Raw genomic sequence first — 22,509 nt, 5'->3', positions numbered from 1 at the left:
GTGGAAAGCACATTGGAAAATCTAATGCTATCTAAGTGTGAGATCATTATTCATTTGTATCTCCACAGCAACCAGGCCAAAGCTGACTAGATGGATAATAAATATTTAATTGAACAGGTTTAAGTACATTTCCTTACTGTATAAATTATACATTATATTTACAGAAATGATTTTTTTCCTTTAGGTTTACTGAATGAATATTACAACCCAGTGTCAACACATCTTTCTTGTGGAGAAAGTTTATGATCTCAAAGATTTTACTCATAATGAAAAGATGTAAATTGTTTAAGTGCCTTCGTGATTTTTCTTTTATATTGAGGAAAAATTATCCTGGTAAGAAGGGCGGGCAGGTATGTTATCAAATCCAGCAAGGTTAACAGTTTTGCCACATGAAGCTAGAGTTTTAGGAAGGGTCCAAAAAAGAAAAGAGATAGTTTGATGTATGAGAAGCCACTCAGACAATACTGAAGATTAAGTCTGCTATCCAACAGGAATACAAGATGGTAAGAAAAATACTGCTAAATTATCTCCTTAATTTTTTTAGAACAGATGACAGCACTCAAAGAGTAATCAAGAAAAAAAAAAAACCACATAAAGGGTTAAGTAAATGCAATGGTTAATAAACATCTAAGTCAGAGGGAACAAATAGCTGAATGTAGGGCAAGTTTAACCTTTAGCAGCTTTTCCTTACCTCTTCTGCTGTGCTAATATGTCGTCTCTGAGTTTTCTTGGGGCTCAAAAGATTTCGACGACATGCACCACTCCAAGATGGACTTGAAACAGGCTTAATAGGAAAAGATTTTTCATATGCAGACATGTGGCAGTGATGGTTTGACTTTCCTGTAAAATTGTTTGATAATCCACTAAAAAAAAAAAAAAAATAGAGTTTGTAAGAAAAGACATGAAAATCTCAGCAAGTGATTATTTCCACTTTCAAGAAATAATAGAAACAAAAAATTAACAGGTAGAATGACAGATGTACCTTGTGAGGGAAATGATACATAAGTTGCTGTTTCAAGTTCTGCCATTTATGAAGTCTTACACTGCCAAACTATGTAATTATCAAACATCTAAAATTTTATTTCTTAGTTTCACCATCTATGACAGAAAGCACAATGGATCAAATTTCTTCAGAAAATCTGGGTTCAAGGTACATTAATAGGCACACATTTTCTATTTATTCCCTGCAGGCCCTCTTCCAGCCTTTTGGAGGAAAATACTTTAAGACTAAATATGCAAAGATGAATAAAGCTGAAGCTCAAATGAGTCTTTCAATTGAATTTTAAAGTTTCCTAAAAGGCCAACAGAGGGCTCCCATCTATCACTAAAAACAACTAGAAGGCTTATTATGAGGCTGCATCACTGTGACTTCTTCTGGCCTCTCTGCTTACCTCTTTTGAAGAATTGTTTCTTTATACCATATCTGCTTCAAATAATGCAGAAAACTGACAATAAAAATATTTTTGTGGACTCAAAATCCAGTTTTATCTCTAAGGTTAGGTTAATAATTTATAGTTATTTCCTATATGTTCTTCTTTATTATCACTCAGCTACTTACACTCATAATTTTCTTTCTGCTGAGGATGAAGAATAATGTACATAGCTAACTAAGCTGAATTTATTGAAATGAACTTTTTAAATCAATACATGTGGTCTGAATCCAAATGAAATCAGATTAGATCTAAATAAAATAAAAATGTACATATACTCTAACTCTTTCAAACTCTGATGATTTTTATGTGTGATGGAGTGGGGAAAGGAGCGAGAACTTAGAATCTCAGAAACAGGCTTCTTTTCTTAGATGGGTAGATGCAGCCAGAAAAAGATGGGAAGGCCAATACAATTTGCTTGGTAAGGATATAATGGATTCCCCACAGTGTCTTTTGTATTTATTCTTCCTAGAGTGTGTGTGTGTGTTTTAATGCAAAGATTCTTTTACCTAAAGAAACAGCATGAGGGCATCCTGCAATGCCAGAAAGCAAGGGAGCTACCAACAGCCAACGAGGTTGAATCAGACACTGATGGAAGACTGAAGGAACTCCCACTGGCCAACGCTGTGAGAATGGAAGCATTAGAAGAGTAACGATTGTCATAGATTGAATTCATCTGAATTGATCTGAACCACATGAAGTGGCTAAAACTTACTTTGAAAATTGGTAATGAAAAAGAAAGATTTATTATCACATAATCTGCCTTTCCAGAGGGTAACCAAACAGCTCTGCTGCTGCTGCTGCTGCTAAGTCGCTTCAGTCGTGTCCGACTCTGTGCGACCCCATAGACGGCAGCCCACCAGGCTCCCCCGTCTCTGGGACTCTCCAGGCAAGAACACTGGAGTGGGTTGCCATTTCCTTCTCCAATGCATGAAAGTGAAAAGTGAAAGTGAAGTTGCTCAGTCGTGTCCGACTCTTTGCGACCCCATGGACTGCAGCCTACCAGGCTCCTCCATCCATGGGATTTTCCAGGCATGAGTACTGGAGTGGGTTGCCATTGCCTTCTCCGACCAAACAGCTCTAACTAATGACAAAAAAAGCTCTCCCTTATAGCAGAGTGCCAATTAATTAGTACAAAAGAAATGATAAAATCAGAAAAATACTATTTCATTAACTCTAATAAAATTATTATCAGGTCAAAGGGGGCCAAAAGGTACAAGCTTTCAGTGACAAAATAAGTCACGGGGATGTAATATAGAGCATGGTGACTACAGTTAGTAATACCGTATTTGAAAGCTACTGAGAGAGTAGATCTTTCTGTATGATGATGGGTGTTAACTTATTGTGGTGATCATTTTTCATAATATATACAAATATTACATCATTATGCTGCACAACTGACACTAATACAATGTTATATATTATACCTCAATTAAAAAATTATCAGATAAGGATTATCATTTAATATTAATAACTTAGGTTGATTTGAAACTGGTCATTCATATAATGCCAAAGTAACATCATTTAGGTGACATTTTAGTCAAAAGGGGGAAGAAAACCTAACAACTCAGGACCAGAGTGTTATCACTCTAATCCAGAGGTCAACCCAGCATCACTAACAATATGGTTGTAGGTTTTCTAATGTGATGTAACACAGTATCAGCTTTTATTCAAGCAAAAAATCTAGTTTATAAAATACATGCAGGAGAGAGGACAAAATGATGATACTATGAGGAAGCAAGGTGCCAAATCCAAAAGGTAAAAATTATGTAGAAAAACATGTCATAAAAAAGGGGGTGCTATTCTGTAGAAAAGCTTTTGTATACATATATATATATATACACACACACACACAGTACGTGTAATATGTATATTTTAGAAGATTTATGAGTTTTTGGCTAACCAAAAGAATTTATGACATTTTGATTCCATAATTGTTTGACTTAGAATGAACAGAATGCTAGATTTCTAACTTACAGTCACTGAAAACTTTGATATAGTTCCATGTATTTTAGGATCTGATATTACTGCTGAAAGTCTAGAAAATTTATTATCTTACTGATTTTTTTTTAAAAAGTTATATTAAAAAAATTTTGAATGAGGCTTGAAACTTCTAATCCAATTCTGATAATATAAAGAAATACTATTTTGTAAAAAAAAAAAAAAAAACAAGAAATTAACAAGTGATAGAGTATTAACTACAGATTTTGTTCAAATTTCACAAAATGTTATGCTATTTTTCACTATCTTATTCAAGACTCCACGTTGTATTCAACTGCATCGAGCAGCTTCAGCTGCATCGAGCAGCTTCAGCTGCATGCAACAATTTCTAGTAAATTCTGTTCATTTTTACGCTATCACAAATATTTTCTAATTTTCCTTGTTATGGCTTCCTAGATACACTCATTATTTAAAAGTGGACATTTAATGTCCAAATACATGGGATTTTGTTTAAAGTATCTTTAATATTAATCCCTCATTTTGATACTAATTTCTCATTTAAATGCTTTCTTCTCTGCAATCACCCTTTAACTTTATTGAGGCTTTCAATGGCTAAGTTGAAGAACTCTCTTGATAAATGTCACATTGCACCTGAGAATATGTGGGTTATTTTCAAATATCTTTTGATATTGACTTCTAACATAATTCCACAGTGATAAGAGAGCAGACTCTATGATTTCAGTACTTTTAGACCATGAGACTTTTGCTCCTAGCCTCATGTCCCTGGATGCACACACAGAGCCTCCTGGTTCACAGTCCACGGGGCTCGAGTAGAGTTTGTATCCTACCACCGTGTGAAAACTGTATAAACCTTAATCATGTTGAACTGGTTCATGGCGCTTTTCAGGTCTGCTATATCCTTCTACTTTTCAGTATATTCATTCTATTAATTTTTGAGAGTTTGATACTGAAACTCCAACAAAAATCTTAATTTATCTACTTAAAAAATAATTATAACAATGATGGAACTATACAGAAAAGCAAGTGCTATTCAAGACTGTAAGAAACCGAAGGGGGATAACTACCGATACAATTCTAGATTGTACAAACTAGCTGTAAAAGGATAAGGTTTGGATAAACTAGCTGTAAAGGATACTTTTGGGTCAACTAGGAAAATTTAAATATAATTTATTCAGTGTACAAGATAAAATGTACTGAATGAAAAAAGAGAAGATGATTGACTGAAAAAGATTACAGAGGAGTATGCACACTATGAACTCATTTTTGGAAAAAAATGAGTGTAAGCAGGAAAATATCTGGAAGGATATATATATTAATGTAAGACATTACAAAGGTGATCTCTGGTGGGAATATGAAGTTTTTATTGCTTATTTTGTGCTTATCTGTATTTTCTAACTTTGTACAAAGCATGTGCCCTGTTTCTATAATAACATTATATTAAAAAATAGCAGTATGGCATTATTGGGTAAAAAGAAGCAACTTGCCAAATGATGCATACAGAATATCTTTAATGAAGTCAACATATTATACATTCTATAGTATTACATAGCATACATATCATTCGATATATATAAGTAAGAGAGAGTGAAAGAGAAATGAACACAGGAAAAGATTTGGAAGCAAACACAAGAGGAAGGGAGTAAGACTGTGAGTAGGGGTCAAGGGATTTTTGGCTTTATTGGCAATGTTTTAATTTTTACAATGCAACTGTATTAATGAATTTTTTTATATTAATGAATTCTTTTATAATTTTTTAAATATTAAGAAGTAGGGAAGACAATTCCTAGGGGTACATGTTTCCAGAGGTCATGTGCTAATAATCATAAAATAAAAATTATCTGGTTGGTTTCAACCAACACCAGAAAGCTTAGCTTTGACTAAGCAAAAAACTAAATGACCATACATGTCTAAAATCTATCACCAGAGTAATATTTAAAAATCATAAATACCATATAAAAAATTTACTAACATAAAGTATTTGAGGGGAAAGTTTCTAAGCCAAACTTCATCTGCCTTTAATAATCAGAATAAATTTGGTGAGGGAATAAGCAGGGCTTATAAGTTAGGCTAACTACGATGAAGTTCTTTATGCGTCTATTATCTAATAGAAATAGTGGACCCAAGTAAAAGGCTGCTTTGGATGAAGTCAGGTCTCTGCTCATGTCAAAAGTCTGCAAAATGTGGTTTCTTTGCTATTAAAGTTGCAGAAATTGATCCATTTTCACTTTGGCTGTCATCAAAATTCAGCACCAAATAAATTAAAAGTTGAAAGTACAAAATGAATTTGTCCACATCTTTGTACGAGTAGTAAAGAACCCGCTTGCCAATGCAGAAGATGTAGGAGATTCAGGTTCAATCCCTGGGTTGGAAAGATCCTCTGAAGGATGGCATGGCAACCCAGTCCAGAATTCTTGCCTGGCGAATCCCATAGACAGAGAAGCCTGGCAGGCTATAGTTCATAGGGTCGCAAAGAGTCAGACATGATTGAAGTGATTTAGCATGCACACGTATGCACTATGGTTTAAAGTTCAAAAATTGTGTTACTTCTTAAAAGTGCCAAAGTAACAACTGTCCTATGGCCATTTTCCCTTATAATGGAGAAAGGGCTTGTGAACTAAGCAGCCAGAATACTTACCTTGAGGTCTTTCGGGTTTCGAGGTAAAGACTTCGGCTGTTTCTTGATTTTTGTAAAGTTGAACCTGATACCGGAGTGGAATTTCTCCACTGGCCATTTGCACTCTGGCCAAAGGTTCTTAGGTCTCCTGAGCCAATAAAACTGTCTGAGGAAGTGTTGTCTAGAAGAATAAAAGTTTGAATAAATTAAACAAATACACAGTGGTTCTCCATATGACTGCAACCATGTCCAATATTGTATTCCAAAGTAATGTGGCATATCACCATGTCTCTCATGGAAGAAAGATACCAGTCTCAACTGCCAGCAAAGTCTGCAGTAAGGGAACTTCTACAAACTATAAGTGATTCAGCCATACTAACCTGAAAATTGATGAAGGAGCTGAATCCTGCCACAGCCATGTGCCTTATCTGCATCAATGTGACTCCGTGGTGTCCACCAAAAGTCAACATTTTACCCCAACTATATCTTGCAAGCACTCCCAGGCCTGGGCCTGAAAGAAGGTAGGCCAGACCAGTAAGAAAGCAGGTGGAGGGCCAAGGAGAATTGTAATTCAAATGAACAACAGTTATTGCTTAATAAGCAGCTGGTGTCACTCTGTTTTTAATTACCGTGTTCACAACTCAGGGGCTCTGTCTAAGAGCAGAGATAACCTAATTGCTGCTTATTCTGGCCGGCTTATGGCAGGAATGACCCATCATGTGCATCTGGTTCTGGTATGATAACGTCAGTCATTGAATGTTATGATCAAACATATCAATACTCCGATACTTGTTACTGCAGTCAGACTAAGTGAGGATTACTTATTATTTCAGTTTTATGACTTGTGGCTTACAAACTGGGGTGATAAAAATCTTTCAGTTTCAGCTAGGAGTAGGATAATTTTTATATTCTCCTCTGTCCATCAGCAGGATGGGACAATTTAAAACAACACCTTCAAAATAAGTTCAGATGTTAGCCTATGTGACTGAGGAGCACCAGTGGAAAGATGAAAATGTTAATTCTCTACTTTCAGAATTTTTGTCTAATGCCCACATCACTTTGAAGATCCTCTTTCAAAGCATACTACTATAGAATTTTGCACAATATTATGTATTTGCTGTTTAAATTACTTAATGTAGCTTTTGATACTCTTATCTAAAAAGTAAGGCAACTGACAAAAATACTAGTTTTGTATTGTGGATTTTTTTGATCAGGATTATCAGAATTTAGGGTAAATAAGAGAAATAAAAGAAATAGTCAAGGGTGGTATTAAGTACCACCATTACAGTTCCAGTGTATGACATAATGTAATAATTAAATTTATTTTCATAATGAATTACAACTTTTTTCCTCTGCAGCCAACAACTATGCTTGCCTTGACATCTATTACTATTACTGTAAAAATAGAGACATAACGCTAATGAAAATGAGTTTCATTAAAGGACCAGAAAATCATTATCTTTAAGCAAAGTAATAATGATAGAAATCTGTTTCTCATACTTTTTGCTAAAATTTGATTAGGGAATGATCTAACTTGAGCTGTCTACTTGAGGAATAAGTCTACTAAAAAATGCAAATTTGAGACTAAGGATAAACCAGAGTAGCCTCTTTGATGGTATCTGACAGATGTCACAGGTTTTTTTGGCTTTAAAATTAAAAGGAAAAAGCACAGGATCAAGCAATCTATTTCACCAAAATTACTCAGTGATATTACTGAACAATGCTCTACTGCTGATGTGATCAAGCAAAGCTACAGAGGGACCACCAACAGGAGGCTGCACTCTCTTTTAGTATTGTCATCATTAAGAAGTCAGATTGCAAATGCCATAAATAAGATTACCTATGTATGTGTGTACACACACATTATTATAGGGGAATACACCAAAATTTTAATTTGGTGATGGAATTACAGGTATTTTTCTACTTTTCTATACACATTTTCAATAGAGACAGGCAATATTTTTATGGACACAGTGAAATTTCACATTAAAAAAAAGTGTGTCAGGCAATCACTTACTATGAAAGTAACCATCAGTTGCTCCTGTTAAGTTTCAGGTTTATTTAGTTCTTATGAATACAGGATGCTTCAATTCATCTTACCTACTAAATGTCAGTTTGGCAACCTAATTTAACATATTTTACAAAGATAAGACATTGATAATGATTCTAAGCATGAGCAAAATCATTTCTTTTCATCTTAAGCTACTTTTATTTAAGGTTTAGAATGTTTTAAATTTTTTTCCAATTGTGCTCTTAATAAAATCAAGAGGTCTTGAAGTCTGGTCAATAATAAGTTATTAAAGTGAAAATGATACATTTCTGCTTTCTAAATTTTTCTTTTAAAATCAGCTTTTTAAAAAAAAATCAGCATTTTACATGGTCTGATCTTGGAAATATTTTAAAAGCTTGATACAGAGAGGCAGATCCAGTAAAGTGTAAATGGGAAGCTGTAGACTCTAGATTCTAGTTTGAGGCTTTCCTGTGTTTGTTTTCACCTTAGTGGAGGAGCAGATGATAAGAGAGGAGACAAAATCCAATATGGTCATGATGAGGAGACTAAGGCAAGTAAACTGAGGACCCATGTCTCGCCCAATCAAATCAAGGTGAATGACCACAGAAATTAATGTGAAAATTATCAGAAAAGAAAAGGAGATAGCAGGAACAATATTCTACAGGACTTGCAATAAACAAGAATGGGTGTAGCAAGGCAACAAAGTAAAAAAAAAAAAGTACACAGTAAAAAGATTTGAATTACAGTTTTCAGTATTCAAAAAAAAGGATACAGATCTTTGGCATTCACAGATTTAAATTTCTAATTGTCAGAGAGCAACCTTAGCGGTCTGTGAAACACCATAAATTTGTTTGGTCACAGACTAGATTATATTTGGCAGAGGCATAAATCTGAATCCTCTGCTTCAGGTTTTAATTTAGAAAATGGATGTAATGGCTCAGCATCTCCATTTAATATGGTTTTATTACTCATTGTTGATATTCTCTAGTCATCATCACATTTAAAGTAACTGTTACAAATTTTTTTCTTTTCCTAAAAGAAAAAAAAAATGGCCTTTCAAGTGAGAGACAAAAACTCTGACATAAGATTTTGACACAGGGATCAACTTGTGGTATGAGGACAAACAGAAAAATAACCCTCAAGAATCATGTAACTGTGTACAAAGCCAGCAATTTGTTAAATACCACCACAGTCAAGAATATAGGGACCTGAGATGATCTCAGAAATATCCTTTGTGAATATCAAGGGTCTACCGAAATTTAAAAGAAAAAAGCTAAAAACAAATGTTTTTAAGTTATGTATTTATAATAGCTAAAAACAATGAAGGTGAAGGGGACCTAAACCATAAAGAAAATAAAGGAAATGAAGATACATGCCCATTATCCTAAATCACAGCCCCTTGGATTCAGTTGTATTTCTACATTAAAAATTTTTTTTGAAATTTTACAAAGATAATCTGGCATATATTATGTAGTGCTTCTAAGTGTAACCTGAAGCAGCACCTTGTTATTAAACACATTGATATATCTATAGTGAAATTTATAAATATTCGTATTTACAGAGATTTTTTAAAAAGCAAAACATAAATAGTTAAATATCAATTCATGTAGTTCTTTGCCAAGAAAAGAATACAGCTCAGTCTTGATGTCAAACAAATTACGATAAAAATTTTTGGTTTTCAGAGGCTTTTGAATTTTGGGATTGGACATAAAGGACTGTGAATGTGTATATAAATCCCATGGGTTATTAGAAATCAACAGAAAAAGGTAAATATGAAGAGTAATAGGTAAGCAGAATACTTTTTTTAAAAACTAGGTTAACAAAAGATGGTATGTTTTGAATCATACGATGTGTACATGGATATATACTGACAAAAAAACAGAAATGACCACAGAATTCAGTAAGAGTTGAGTTAGCCAGGAGATAGTGAATATAATTTGAGTATAATTTTCTATATATGATTGTTTATTATTAAATGTAATTAATATTAAAGGAAATTACTTTAAACTGAAACCAAATATTCTGTCCAATGGTAAACCAGCAAACAAAATTACAAGCATATATAGCTTGAGTTCAAATGAAAATATTAATGATCTGATTTCATTATCCACTCAACTGTCCTATTTGTAGTATTAATACTAATGACCTATGAAGCCAGATTTCAGGCTCTCTGCTTATCAGAAAGAACTTTTCAACAACAATGATGGCAGAGTTACTTTCTGAAAAAATTAACTGATTTTTCTATACAATTAAGCACATACTATGTGGAGACCATTTCCCACCCTGGAAGAGGAAATCCAGTGCCCAAGGTAAAGAACCACCCACTAAACGATATTTAAATATAATATAAATCTCAAAGAACATCATACTAACGTCTTTTTAGGGGAGGAGATCTCATCTTGCTGAATCCTGAGGAAGCCAAATAACAATAATTATTATTTGCATTTCATATTTATTATCTCAATTTATCCTTATAAAAATCCCACTGAAACAAGTTCAATGGTATGGCTAATATTCCCATACTTGTGGTCAGGTGAGGAGATGAAAGCATGAGGAGTGAAAAACTTTGGAAGACCACTACAATCTTCCTGGGTCATGCTGCCAGGAGGCTAACCAATAAAAAAACTCTTAAGTTTCCCCAAGACAGAGCCAGATCATTGCAAATCCAAACCTTAAGAAGGGGGCAGATGAAAAGTAAGGCAGGCCAGGGGCCAGGAGTAGCCTAGAGAATGCTGATTTCTGTTATGGATCACAAGTTGAAAAGGCAAGCCCTTGAATATGCAAGCATGGCTGTGGCAGGTGCTAGACAGAAACACGTAGTGAACATTTCCTGCCCTAAAGGAGGGACAAGCTTGGGTAGAAATAAGTTTTCAGAATTTATGGTTTTAAGCCAAATACAAATAGGCTAGCTCTGTGCTTTAAATCAGTACAAAACAAGTATCCTTCACATTACATACACATATCTTAAAAAAAAAAAACCAAAACCAGAGTTGTACTGCTTTTTACAATGGCATAATAAGCAAGTAGGAGAACTGATTCCAAAAAAAATACTTTCTCTTTAAAAAACGTTCGGTTGAGACTAGATTAGTGAAGTATTATAGCAACCACAAATAGCTTACTAAAATGATGTTTTAGTGGAAAAAATACCATTTTGCTTTTGACAATGTTTTCACTTTTAGAGACAGTAAACACAAACGATTTGCTAAGAAGACTGAAAGGTAGGAATGCCTTGACTTCAAGTAATGTGTCATACCTGAAAAATAGTTTGGACTATAAGCTGCACTTCTTGTAGAACAAGTGTAAGACCGGTCCAAATTTCCTCGCCTGGAAGGTAAAATCTAAACAAAACAAAAGATTTTTAAGCCATACTTTTTAACAATAAAATGCAATAAAGATTGACACTAGGAAAAACACACAATTAGACAAGATTATGACACATTTCAGAACAATTAAATATACGTATATATATAATAAACTGCATGCTAGTAAGAAAGGAAGACACATAGACAATCTGATGAAATGACTAAGGCTTCAAGGGGAAAAAATGGGAAAATATTTGTTAAACAACTTAGTTCATAGAATGCTCATTACAAGGTAATATGTATCTACTATATCCTATTCTCAAAGCCAGCTGTATCACACAACAAAGCAGCTGACAAAATCAACCTGGTTTTGATTCTTTTGATAACAGGACAGTTCTTAATCAGGGGTGCTCCTGTACCCTAGTACAAATCTATAAATGTGGAGATATGTATTCAGTTATCAAAATGATTAATGGGGTCAGATGCTACAGGTATTAAGTGCCCAGGGGTTTGGGATGCTAAACATTCTGAACACAGCAAAGCTGTGTTCCTAATGGCTTCCTACTGAGAAAGATTGCTTTATTAACAGTGATCCTCAAATCTTAATGTGTATATAGATCAGCTGGAGACTTTTTAAACTATAGATTGTGATTCAGTAGGTATGGAATAAAGCTTGAGATTCTGTATTTCTCATAAGCTCTCAGATGATGCTGATGCTCCTGATCCCTGAGAAACTAAGCTTTAAAGAACAGAGAAATCTGAGAGCTGTTGTATATTTTCAACTTCCTCCCATTTAACGCTCAGCGATTTTAAGACATCAGTTTAAAAGATCACTGATCTGTGTATTGATAAATAAAATATTGAGGAATAAAGAGTTTTCTAAAAGGTACCATTCTCCAAGAATTCATACATAGCCTGGTTCTTATCTTAACTTTAACATATCAAACAAAATTCCAAATACTAGTATGCAAAAGTTTCTCAGTCGTGTCCAACTTTTTGTGACCCCATGGACCATACAGTCCATGGAATTCTCTAGACCAGAATACTGGAGTTGGTAGCCTTTCCCTTCTTCAGGGGATGTTCCCAACCCAGGGATGAAACCCAGGTCTCCCGCATTGCAGGCGGATTCTTTACCAGCTGAGCCACCAGGGAAGCCCAAGAATACTGGAGTGGGTAGCCTATCCCTTCTCCAGCAGATCTTCCCAACCCAGGAATCAAACCAGGGTCTCCTGCATTGCAGGCAGATTTTTTACCAGCTGAGCTACCAGAGAAACACTAGTTACCGATTCTAAAAAGTTTACATATTTGCCTGTGTTTTCAAGTGTGGCATTTAAACCCTATCAGATGAAAACTTAAGCCTAAATAATACATTAATTAAGGAAAGAAAATTATTACTAACCTGATGGTCAGAAAGTGAAAGCTGGTCCTCTGAAAAACCTGTTTGTGACAGGAGATGGGTTTTGAATATGGAGTTGTGGTTCACTAAGGTTACTTCTCCAGCATCCATCCTCATCCTATCAGCAATATCATCTGGGGAGAGTCCAGATTAGTTCAAGTCACATAATGCTTCAATATTTATTTTTCCATGAACCAATCTTTTCACCTAATAAAAATGAATTCTCCCAAACACCTCTACAATCAAATAAAACCTCTCTCCTTCACAACTATTGGCAATCTCAAAATGTCCCTGTCAAAAAAAAAAGAGGCCCACGTGCAGAAATTGGTTAATTTGGAATTGAGATCATCTACTAAACAGTTCAAGACTTGTACAAGAATAAAAATAGCTTAATTCAAAGTTTTAAAAACAATGAAATCTTCCCAAAAGAAAATTTTGATTTTTTTAACTGTAGAAAAAATTTTAAATATTAAAAAAATAGGGAAAAATTTTACCATTCAAAACAAATACTCTTAACCCAGTTTATTTCCTATTTCAACTCAAAAAGGTACTGTAAAATTTAATCCATGTGAAAATTTTTTCTGCAAAAAGCATAATTTATTCATATAGCTCTTAATAGACATCAGCTCAATTACTGTAATACTGTGGCAGAACCTTACTTTTATAACCATTTTTGAGGGGTTTATTACTATAAATGAGCTAGAACAGAAAAAAATGAGAGGAAGGGAATTCAGTGATTCACACTGTTAACAGCAATGAGAGAAAAGGGAAACAAATGACCAGGAGAAAGAAGAGAGACTGAGCAAAAGGAGAAAACAGTGGAGAGAAGACTAATGTGGACTTTAAAGAAACACATGCGATGCTATAAGACCTAACTGTACAGGTTTTCCACCCTATTCTTAAACTGACTACTAGTCTTGACCTTATTTATATTGGTCTCATTACAGACATAAACTACTATGAACAAAGGGAAATGTTTCAATCACAATTACTTCTCAATGCTACTAGCTAAATGAAATTAAAATTTTACCTTTATCAAATTATTTATCATATAATAAGCAGTATGAAGTGAAGTGAAAGTCACTTAGTCGTGTCCAACTCTTTGGGACCCCAAGGACTATATAGTCCATGGAATTCTCTAGGTCAGAATACTGGAGTGGGTAGCCTTTCCCTTTTACAGGGGATCTTCCCAACCCAAGGATCAAACCCAGGTCTCCCGCAATGCAGGCAGATTCTTTATCAGTTGAACCACAAAGGAAGCCCAAGAATAGTGGAGTGGGTAGCCTATCCCTTCTCCAGCAGATCTTCCCAACCCAGGAATAGAACCAGGGTCTCTTGGACTACAGGCGGATTCTTTACCAACTGAGTTATCAGGGAAGCCTGTAACACACAGTATAACACAATATTAAAGAACCAGTCTGCCTGAGCTTAAATCCTGGCTTCACTAATTATAGTTGTGTGATCCTAGGCATGTTTCTTAAATCTCTGTGTCTTAGATAGTAACAGCAGCTACTAGATGCTACTGCTCTTTAGTGGCTAAGTCGTTTCTGACTCTGCGACCCCATGGACTGTAGCCCACCAGGCTCCTCTATTCATGGGATTTCCCAGGCAAGAATACTAGAGTGGATTGCCATTTCCTTCTCCAGGGGATCTTCCTGATCCAGGGATCTAACCCTTGTCTCCTGCATTGGCAGATGGATTTCTTTACCACTGAGTCACCAGTGAAGCCCACCTACTAGATACTATTAAGTATTTTAAGTACTTAAAAGGCCTTGCACATAGTAATACTTGGTAATATGTATTTGGCTTTTTAATACAATGAATGAGAAAATGCTTTAAAATGTTACTATAAAGAACAGCCTGACCAAAAGAAAATTGTTTGATATACTGTATTATATAATTAGGACGAGATCTCCTTTAAAATTATTATTAACACAAAAATCCAAATATTGAAAATATTATTAAGCATAGATGCAAATATTCTTTCATTCCAGCTTAACTAATTAGAGTAAAAGGACTGAACACTACTTCATAATCAGTCTTACCCATGTCAGGTGTTTTCACATCACTGACTTCAGCAAAGATACAAAGCCCTATAAAAGAAGACAGAAAACAGAAAGATTACATTCTGAAACAGCTCTTTCATATAATTATAGAACATGAAGCCACTCAGAAGTGGTGCTTTTATTCTTAGTGAAGGAAAAAATAAGATGGTAAGGCAAGTTGATGGGAAGAGAATGGAAACTAAAACTAGCCTAAGGTAGTTCCAAACATTTCTGCAACCTGTGCTATACTAAAGAGCGATTATGGGCTACCCACAGAACACTACAGCACAAAGCGGGTCAGGAGAGCCAACACTGGAGGTTAATTTGCATAGGATCATAAAGTTAGTGACAGCACTGAAATTACAACCTAAACGTTCTTCCCAATCCATTGCTCTATCACCTCATGCTAAACCATTTTATAAACAAGTAACAGATCTTATAGCAGTCCTATTAACACTTCTCTTCCCCATGTCTTACAGGCCAAACAAAAAGCAATAAGACATTCTGAGGACAATTAAAGAACTCATCACAATTGTATTAAATACCCCCCCCATCATTAATCAAATGGTTACAAATCAAAGCCCTTTTGCCTATATGAAATTTTCTCCTCGATATGTCTAATTTGCCCAGAAAAAGAAGTTAAAAGCCTAGCTGGTGGAACTAGCACATCCTTGGACCAAGGCTTCTTGGAAGATTTACAAGGAGATGACTAGGGGTGGTACACTTATTTATTCATAATCTTATCACATATTTTTTAAAAGACTGAGCACTTCACCAGCCACATAGCACTATCAGAGCTTCAACCAAAGAGACTGAATGACAATACCAGGAACCCTTTATGGTCCCAACACTGAAGTGCACACATTAAGGAAGGCTGCTTGAGCTTTTCTTGGCATAGGTATAGACTAACTAATTATCTGATTACCTAGTCTTGCCAGGGGAGTTTCCCAAAGAATTTAAGTCTTAGATTAAGGCTTCAAATATATTTCCAAATGCTCAACTTACTATAAGGTTTCTATCTGGTAATTCTCCAGATTATTCTTTTCCCTTCTTTCTTTTTTAATAAAGCCAAATTCCCTGGGTCCCCTATTAAGGGGAAAAAAATCCTATCAACCAATAAACTAGCAGTGACTTTCTCACATTTCACTCTTTCAAGCCATTCCGTAATTGTGACCACTAGTCTTTTTTGGAAAAAAAAAAACAAAACACAAAACCCATAAAGCTGTATTTTCAATATTTATCGTATTTAAAGTTTCAAAACACACCTGTTTGGCTTGGGTGGGAAGGGGTGAGGGGACATTTATTTCAGGGTTAGTTTTAAAATATTTCCTCATTTTCTACTGTCTAATCATTTCAGCACTTCCAAAGATCTCTAGGACACTCTGCCTCTCTTTTCTTCCTGTCCACCAGTTGCCCCCAGTTCTGAGGGCCCACAGGTCAGGAGTTACCGCTAATCTTTTTGTTATATTAAAAGGAATGCCAATTTAAAAGCCTGGTGCCCATTAGAACAATCCCATGTTAACTTCCTTTGCACTGGTGAGATAGAGGTGAAAGGGAAGCAAGCAAGAAATCAAAGAACATTGGAAATTATGTCCAGAGAGGTTTAGTAACTTGCCTGAAATCACAAAGATGGGACAAAGGAAAGACAAAAATCCCGGCATCCTCACTTATAAGCAGATGCTCTTTCAACAAACATCACAATATTTCACATCCTTCAACATATCCTTATTGAAGGATTCATACACTTTGGCAAGATAAAGGTAATCCCTAGCTAAATCTGGGGAATCCACACTTTTTTAATGCTGCTGCTACTATTTGGTCACCAAGTCCTGACTCTTTCGACCCTGCAGATTGTAGCCCACCAGGCTCCTCTGTCCATGGCATTTCCCAGGCACATCCAGCTTCTTTGGTGTACTTATGCTACTTTCTTTTTGCCACTGTGCAAATATAATGGGAGAAAGGATATTTTACCCCAAGATCCAACATGAAATGTGGTCCCTGGAAGTTCTGATGCCACCAAATTCTTTCAAGCATGAGAAATTTTTCCTTCTAAGAGTATTCTAGTACTTAATTTTCTACTTCACATCAGTCATTTAATTAACGAAAAAAATATAAGTAATTACAGGTATTCAGTTGAGTCAGATAAGTGGCTGAGCACAAGATAACAAAAAATCTGAAAGAAAAAAAAATGATGGCAAAGTCCTGACAATAACAAAACGTAATGAGTATAGTAAGACATACATGGAAAGAGGTGATTATAAAACTGAACGTTTAGAGCTACCATGAAGCTATTTGAAAGTATATACTGAGGAGAGGCCCTATACAATTAGCTTTTTGCAGGACCAAGATGTAGTAAGAATAATTTCTGATATGACAAGGGTGTGGAAGTGATCATGTGAATCATCCTATTACAAACTCTGGAAAATTATGTATATGAAACAGTCTGCACTATATCATTATGCAATTTTTGGTTGTCTTTCACATTTCAAAAGGCATCACTCAAATTAGACTCTAACACCTTAAAATCCTTAAAAAAAGGATTCACTTTCTTTCACACACACAAACATTTACTGTGCACCAATAACACAGAGTGGACTGGGGATACAAGGATGAGTATGAACTGGTCCCTGCTGCTGAGAATCTCACTGTCAGAGGGAGGAAACCAGATTCATCAACAGATACTTAAAACAAGATAATAAAGCTGGTGCAACTGGTAGAAGGTGTAGGAGTCAGGTATAGAAAAGGAAAAGACTTCCAAAGCAGTAGTCTAGAATTACATCACCTTAGCTTGAGGTAGAAGAACCTGTTTTTTAATTCATTTGCTGCCTCTAGATCTGTCATCAGATGGGTGATAGGAAGACCATATTTGCAGCTGGGATAATTAATTGGAATTAAGTAAGAGTGAGTGAGGCTTCTCCACAACAAATGAGACTTCCAACATGAGACTGAAGGAGAAAAGGGAATCTCTAAACTAGCAGGTTAAGGGATCATTCTTAAAGATATGCTTGAAGTTTCACTGTAACTGTAATTTCAAGTTCAGTGTAATCTATCTCTCAACAGGAGCCCTTAACACAAATCATCTTTATAAAGATTTAGGAGATGATACGATCTAAAATCATCCAAAATCATGCACTTGGAAGAAGAACTCTAAGTCAATTAGTTGGGGGCCTCGAAAAGGCATAAATTTCACAAGAATCACCACCACCCCAAACATAAAAAGCAAACAAACGTGAGGTGAAACGACTTTAACAAGGCTGACGAGAAAGTGATAAAGCAGAGAGTTATTGCCAACAAGATAGTGGAAATACTGCAAAGGCACCGATAAACAGAAATCACCAAGCTCGAGAGAAATTGGGTATATATCCAGAGAGATCACGTTATAGGGGACACCAAGAAAGAGACGGTTCAAGGGAATTACCAGGAGGCGATAAGCCAGGTAAGCAAACGGCGGCAGTTTAAGGGGATTTTCATAACCTGGGCAGGAGAGTCCAGACGTTTCTTTCTGGTGGTGGCACTAGCGGTATCACATCTCTGGGAGATACCACAGAGTAAAAGAGTTGGAGAAATGTTTACATGAGACGCAGAAGTAGTCGAGAAATATCTTTCAAGCCTCAAGGAAGGCGGGAGGTGAAGCACGTATAACAGAAAAGCTGAGCTTCCCGATGAAAACAGCTTTCCCCTGAGAGAAGACCTGCTCTGGCGGGAAAGCCCCGAAATCCCAACCGGCCTTTTCCTCACGAGTAGGACTAGGCGCTGAGATGGGGCCGGCCGTGACCGTAGGGAGACGGCCTCTCCTCGACCCCGGAGAAAGAGGCCTCAAGGAACCGCCTCGGGAAAGCTAACTAACGGCCACCCGCCAGATCGCGGCCTCGGACAGCAGGGGGGAGAGGTGGTCCCAGGGGGCGGGGCAGAGGAAAAAGCGCACTCCCCACAGCTGTCCCCGCTTCCGTCCAGCCCAGCCTAGGCTGCCGGGCCCGGGCCCGCTCTGCCTCCCGGTCAAGGCTCCCTCCATCCTCACCCCTCCCCCAGCTTCCCGCCGCCACTCACCGAACCGGAACCGGCTGCTATGCGAAGGGGTTTCCGGCCGGGCGCGGAACGCAAAACCCGGGAACCGCCGCGAACCGGAACCGCCTCCACAACACCGGAAGAGCTGTTCCGATGCTGCGGAGGAGGGGGGGTGGGGCGAGAGGTCAAAGAGCAGAGTTGAGGACCCGCGGAACGCCTGCGCAGTGTGGCGAGGCCTGAGACGCCAAGGGAATCATCTAAGACTGTAGTCATAATTTCCTCTTTCAGTCTGGGCTTTTTCTCCCTCTCCTTGTCAGAATACTGTTAGTGGGCCCATCGTCCTTCGATTTTCTGTGTTCCCTCGGCCCCCTTACCCGCCGCCTTCTGGTTCCGCTCCGCGATTTCTGCTCACGCTTTGGTTTCCATGGCAGCTTTTCTCTCTGGCCCTTGAACTGCAGGAACCGGTAGCCACCTTGACAGATGTAGACCTGAGCTAAATCTAGCTCTGGCAAGATTCATGTTTTAGCGAGAATCACAAAACGTTAGTGCTTGTAGAGGTTATTGGCCATCATTTAGTCTACGAGTTTCAGAGAAGTGGAATCATTTCCCAAAGTTACGAAGTACATGGCAGATCTGGGACTAGGAAACAAGTTTCTTAACTTGCAGTCCTGTACTCTTTGCAGCCTATCATGCATGATTGGCTATTGGGGAAAAGGTGGGGCGGGGGACAGCTTGGGATTGGCTTAGGCTAGACTCTGGAAAAGTGGAGAAACTTCCAGAACGATGGACGAGTTTGAAACGCTCCTCAGGAGGTGTGAGGAAAGTTATCCGGAGATCCATCCCAGGATTCTGCTCTCTGAAGAACTAGATGACCATGTTGTTGTTCGTGGGACTGAATTGATTAACCTTTATTCTCTATTTTTAAAAGAAAATAATGAGAAGGCATACGTTTGTTCACTTAGACTCGTCACCGAGTCCCCCAGCTTGGTGGGCCTCAGGACCCAGGCCCATCTAGAAGTCTTGGAGAAATGCTTCTGAGTAAGCACTCTAGACCCAGATGACAGCCACAGTCTGAGGTCAGACTTGGCTGAACTGGAGGCCTCCAGCCTTTAGCTCCTCTCAGCTGGTGGAGAAAATACTTGCTGAGTTCAGGATATCTTGCCCTGTCGAATATATAAAAGTACATAGTATGTATCACTTCATATGCTGACATTTTATAGTATCAGGACCTAAGGCCTATTAGTATTGAACATACCTGGTCCATGTCATTTTTGTCCATCTTAATTATTCCATAGATCTGTTGATTTGCATTATATTCTGTCTCTATTTCTAGGAGGCAACCATGCGTAAAGTGGAATTGCATCTGAAATTTTTCATGTGTGTAACTCAGTCTCGCCAGTTAGTCAGGACTCCTCAGAGAACAGGTACCATTGTCTCCTGATCATATTCCAGTAACAGAATGGATTCTCTTGCCAGGAATCTCAGTACAGGATATGAGACTTACTAGTGGGAGAAGGCAATGGCACCCCACTCCAGTACTCTTGCCTGGAAAATCCCATGGATGGAGGAGCCTGATGGGCTACAGTCCATGGGGTTGCTAAGAGTCAGACGTGACTGAACGACTTCACTTTCACTTTTCACTTTCATGCATTGGAGAAGGAAATGGCAACCTACTCCAGTGTTCTTGCCTTGAGCATCCCAGGGATGGGGGAGCCTGGTGGGCTGCTGTCTATGGGGTCGCACAGAGTCGAATACGACTGAAGCGACTTAGCAGCAGCAGCAGCAGTGCAGAGGCAGTCTTTAGCAGTCAATTGATCTTGTTTATTCCATTCTCACTATGATAAAATGTTTATGACTGAGTCCTGTCTTTTCCCTTCACAAGTGTTAGGTGAGATTTTGGTCTGTTATGCGAGGATAGTCCCCAGGCGGATAAGAAGGACTTGGGAGTTGAGAGAGAACAAGATTTATAGCACATGTGCTGGTAGTAGGTGTATTAAATGTATGAACACTCCACAACCTATAAGATAAATGTAATCCTGAAGGAAAATGGCTTTCTCTTCCACCCCAGTCTTAAAGTTCCTACGTATGTTTTCTGCTTTCACCTCTTTTATGTCACCTCTTTTACCACCTTTTGGAGGTAAGATAATTATTGATAAGAGCCATCACTTCTCTAATTTTTTTCACTGGATTTATGCGTAAAATGCCCTGGACAGCTAGCTGAGAGCCATAGAGAAAGTGAAAGAGAATAAAGAGCACTCTCCCCTGAATCCCACCTTGAGGATAACCTAGAAATGTTTTTTTCTCAGCTGAAGAAGCTTCAACTTCCAGCATGCTCATGCAAAAGCCACCATCTAGGACAGATGTCCTGAAGAGTCTAGATACCGTGGATGATCCAGACACTGTGGAAGGCATACCCATTTTTGCAAATGGTGAGGCATGTGGTTAAGCATGGGGGAGGAATGTGGAAAGGGAACATTGGAAAGTGAAAAAATTGTGAATATCATAAATATGGGTAGACACACTAAATTTGAAAAATTAGTTAAGACACAAGAGAGACAATTGTGTAGGGTGGGTGGGGAGTGGAATCTGTGAAACTGTAGAAAGAGGGACAGTTCCCTCTATGAAGAATAGCTTAATTTAATCAATAGTAAGTCGTTTGGCTCCCCCGTAACTGTAAGCTGCTAATCTGGTTTATCTTATTATTAGGAACTTTGACATATAAAAATGTGAAAGACATTTAAGAAAAAGATTAAATTAAGGAGTTATTATATCACAAAGTTATTCCAAATATTGTAAAAAATATTCACCTTCAGACTCCATTTAATAACACATTTCTTTTGAATATTTTAAGTAGTGTACAACTCTTAAGCAATTTATATGAAACACATTTCTGAATGTGTTTCTGTGTTTCTTCTCAGCTTAAATATATCTGTAGTGGAGTCAGTTCATTGCAAACATTTATTGAGTTCCCACTATGTGCCCAATAATATACTAGAAGTGATAGAGAGGTTGTAAATGTATATTTTTACATAAATGACAAGGACATGACCTTGTCACTCTCTCAGTAGTTTACAGTTTGGAAATGTTTTAGAGATTAATTAGTCTAATTCCTTATATTTTTCAAAAAGAATTCGGGTCTAAAAAGGTTTTCCTCAAGAAGTTAAAAAATTCTTTGGTGTAATCACTACCAGCATCTATGAAATATATAGCAATATTTATTCAATAATTTTTTAGCACTTACTGTTTGAAGTAATTGTATTAATACTAGTCTCAATAGGAGATGAGAAAATGAACTAGATGCTTTCCCTCTCGCCCAGAAACTGATGATCAAGAAGGGAGATAATATGAGACAGTGTGTAACTCAAAGAGCTTGATAACTTTGGTTCAAAATGTTGAATTTCAAAAGAGGATGCCTTGGAGATGTAGACAAGGGAGGGGCCAGCTGACTGCTTTGGCAGAGCTTCACTGAGCTCCAGTATGTTGGCAGGGCACCATGGGGCAGGATCCAGTCCTAGGCTTTGAAATGGCTTACACTGTAACCCAATTCAGTCTCCTCAGTGTTCTGAGAGCTAACCAGACTCACAGGCAAATGGTTTGTATACAATAGTCCCAATTTATTAGGCTACTGGAACAATATGTATCCATATATGGCAACTGTGTGTGGTCTGTGTCCCTTTAATCAGACTTGCATTACCCATACATAAAAAGCTGCTAGGTCAAGACATAAGCCTGGCTGGTGGACTT

At 37.2% G+C, this 22,509-nt stretch overlaps 1 protein-coding gene across 5 annotated transcripts in view; it reads right to left on the bottom strand.

Annotated features, from left to right (window-relative positions):
* The window catches only part of SENP1 (SUMO1/sentrin specific peptidase 1), a 52,569-nt gene extending 33,351 nt beyond the window's left edge, over positions 1 to 19,218 (bottom strand). The window contains exons 1-7 of one of the 5 annotated variants that reach the window (XM_010837503.1): positions 18,808 to 19,218; positions 14,761 to 14,808; positions 12,719 to 12,849; positions 11,271 to 11,355; positions 10,391 to 10,426; positions 6,028 to 6,187; positions 692 to 863 (exon numbers count right to left, since the gene is read on the bottom strand). In XM_010837503.1, the coding sequence (XP_010835805.1) occupies positions 692 to 863; positions 6,028 to 6,187; positions 10,391 to 10,426; positions 11,271 to 11,355; positions 12,719 to 12,849; positions 14,761 to 14,764 (588 nt within the window). In that variant the 5' untranslated portion in view covers positions 14,765 to 14,808; positions 18,808 to 19,218. The other 4 variants (XM_010837504.1, XM_010837505.1, XM_010837506.1 and 1 more) reach the window with 4 other exon arrangements.
* Positions 19,219 to 22,509: the final 3,291 nt, after the last annotated feature.

Source organism: Bison bison, unplaced genomic scaffold (genome assembly GCF_000754665.1).
Source record: "Bison bison bison isolate TAMUID 2011002044 unplaced genomic scaffold, Bison_UMD1.0 scf7180017864077, whole genome shotgun sequence".
Lineage (NCBI taxonomy): Eukaryota > Metazoa > Chordata > Mammalia > Artiodactyla > Bovidae > Bison > Bison bison.
Note: the sequence above shows the minus strand (reverse complement) of the source record. Positions and strands in the feature narration are given on the sequence as shown.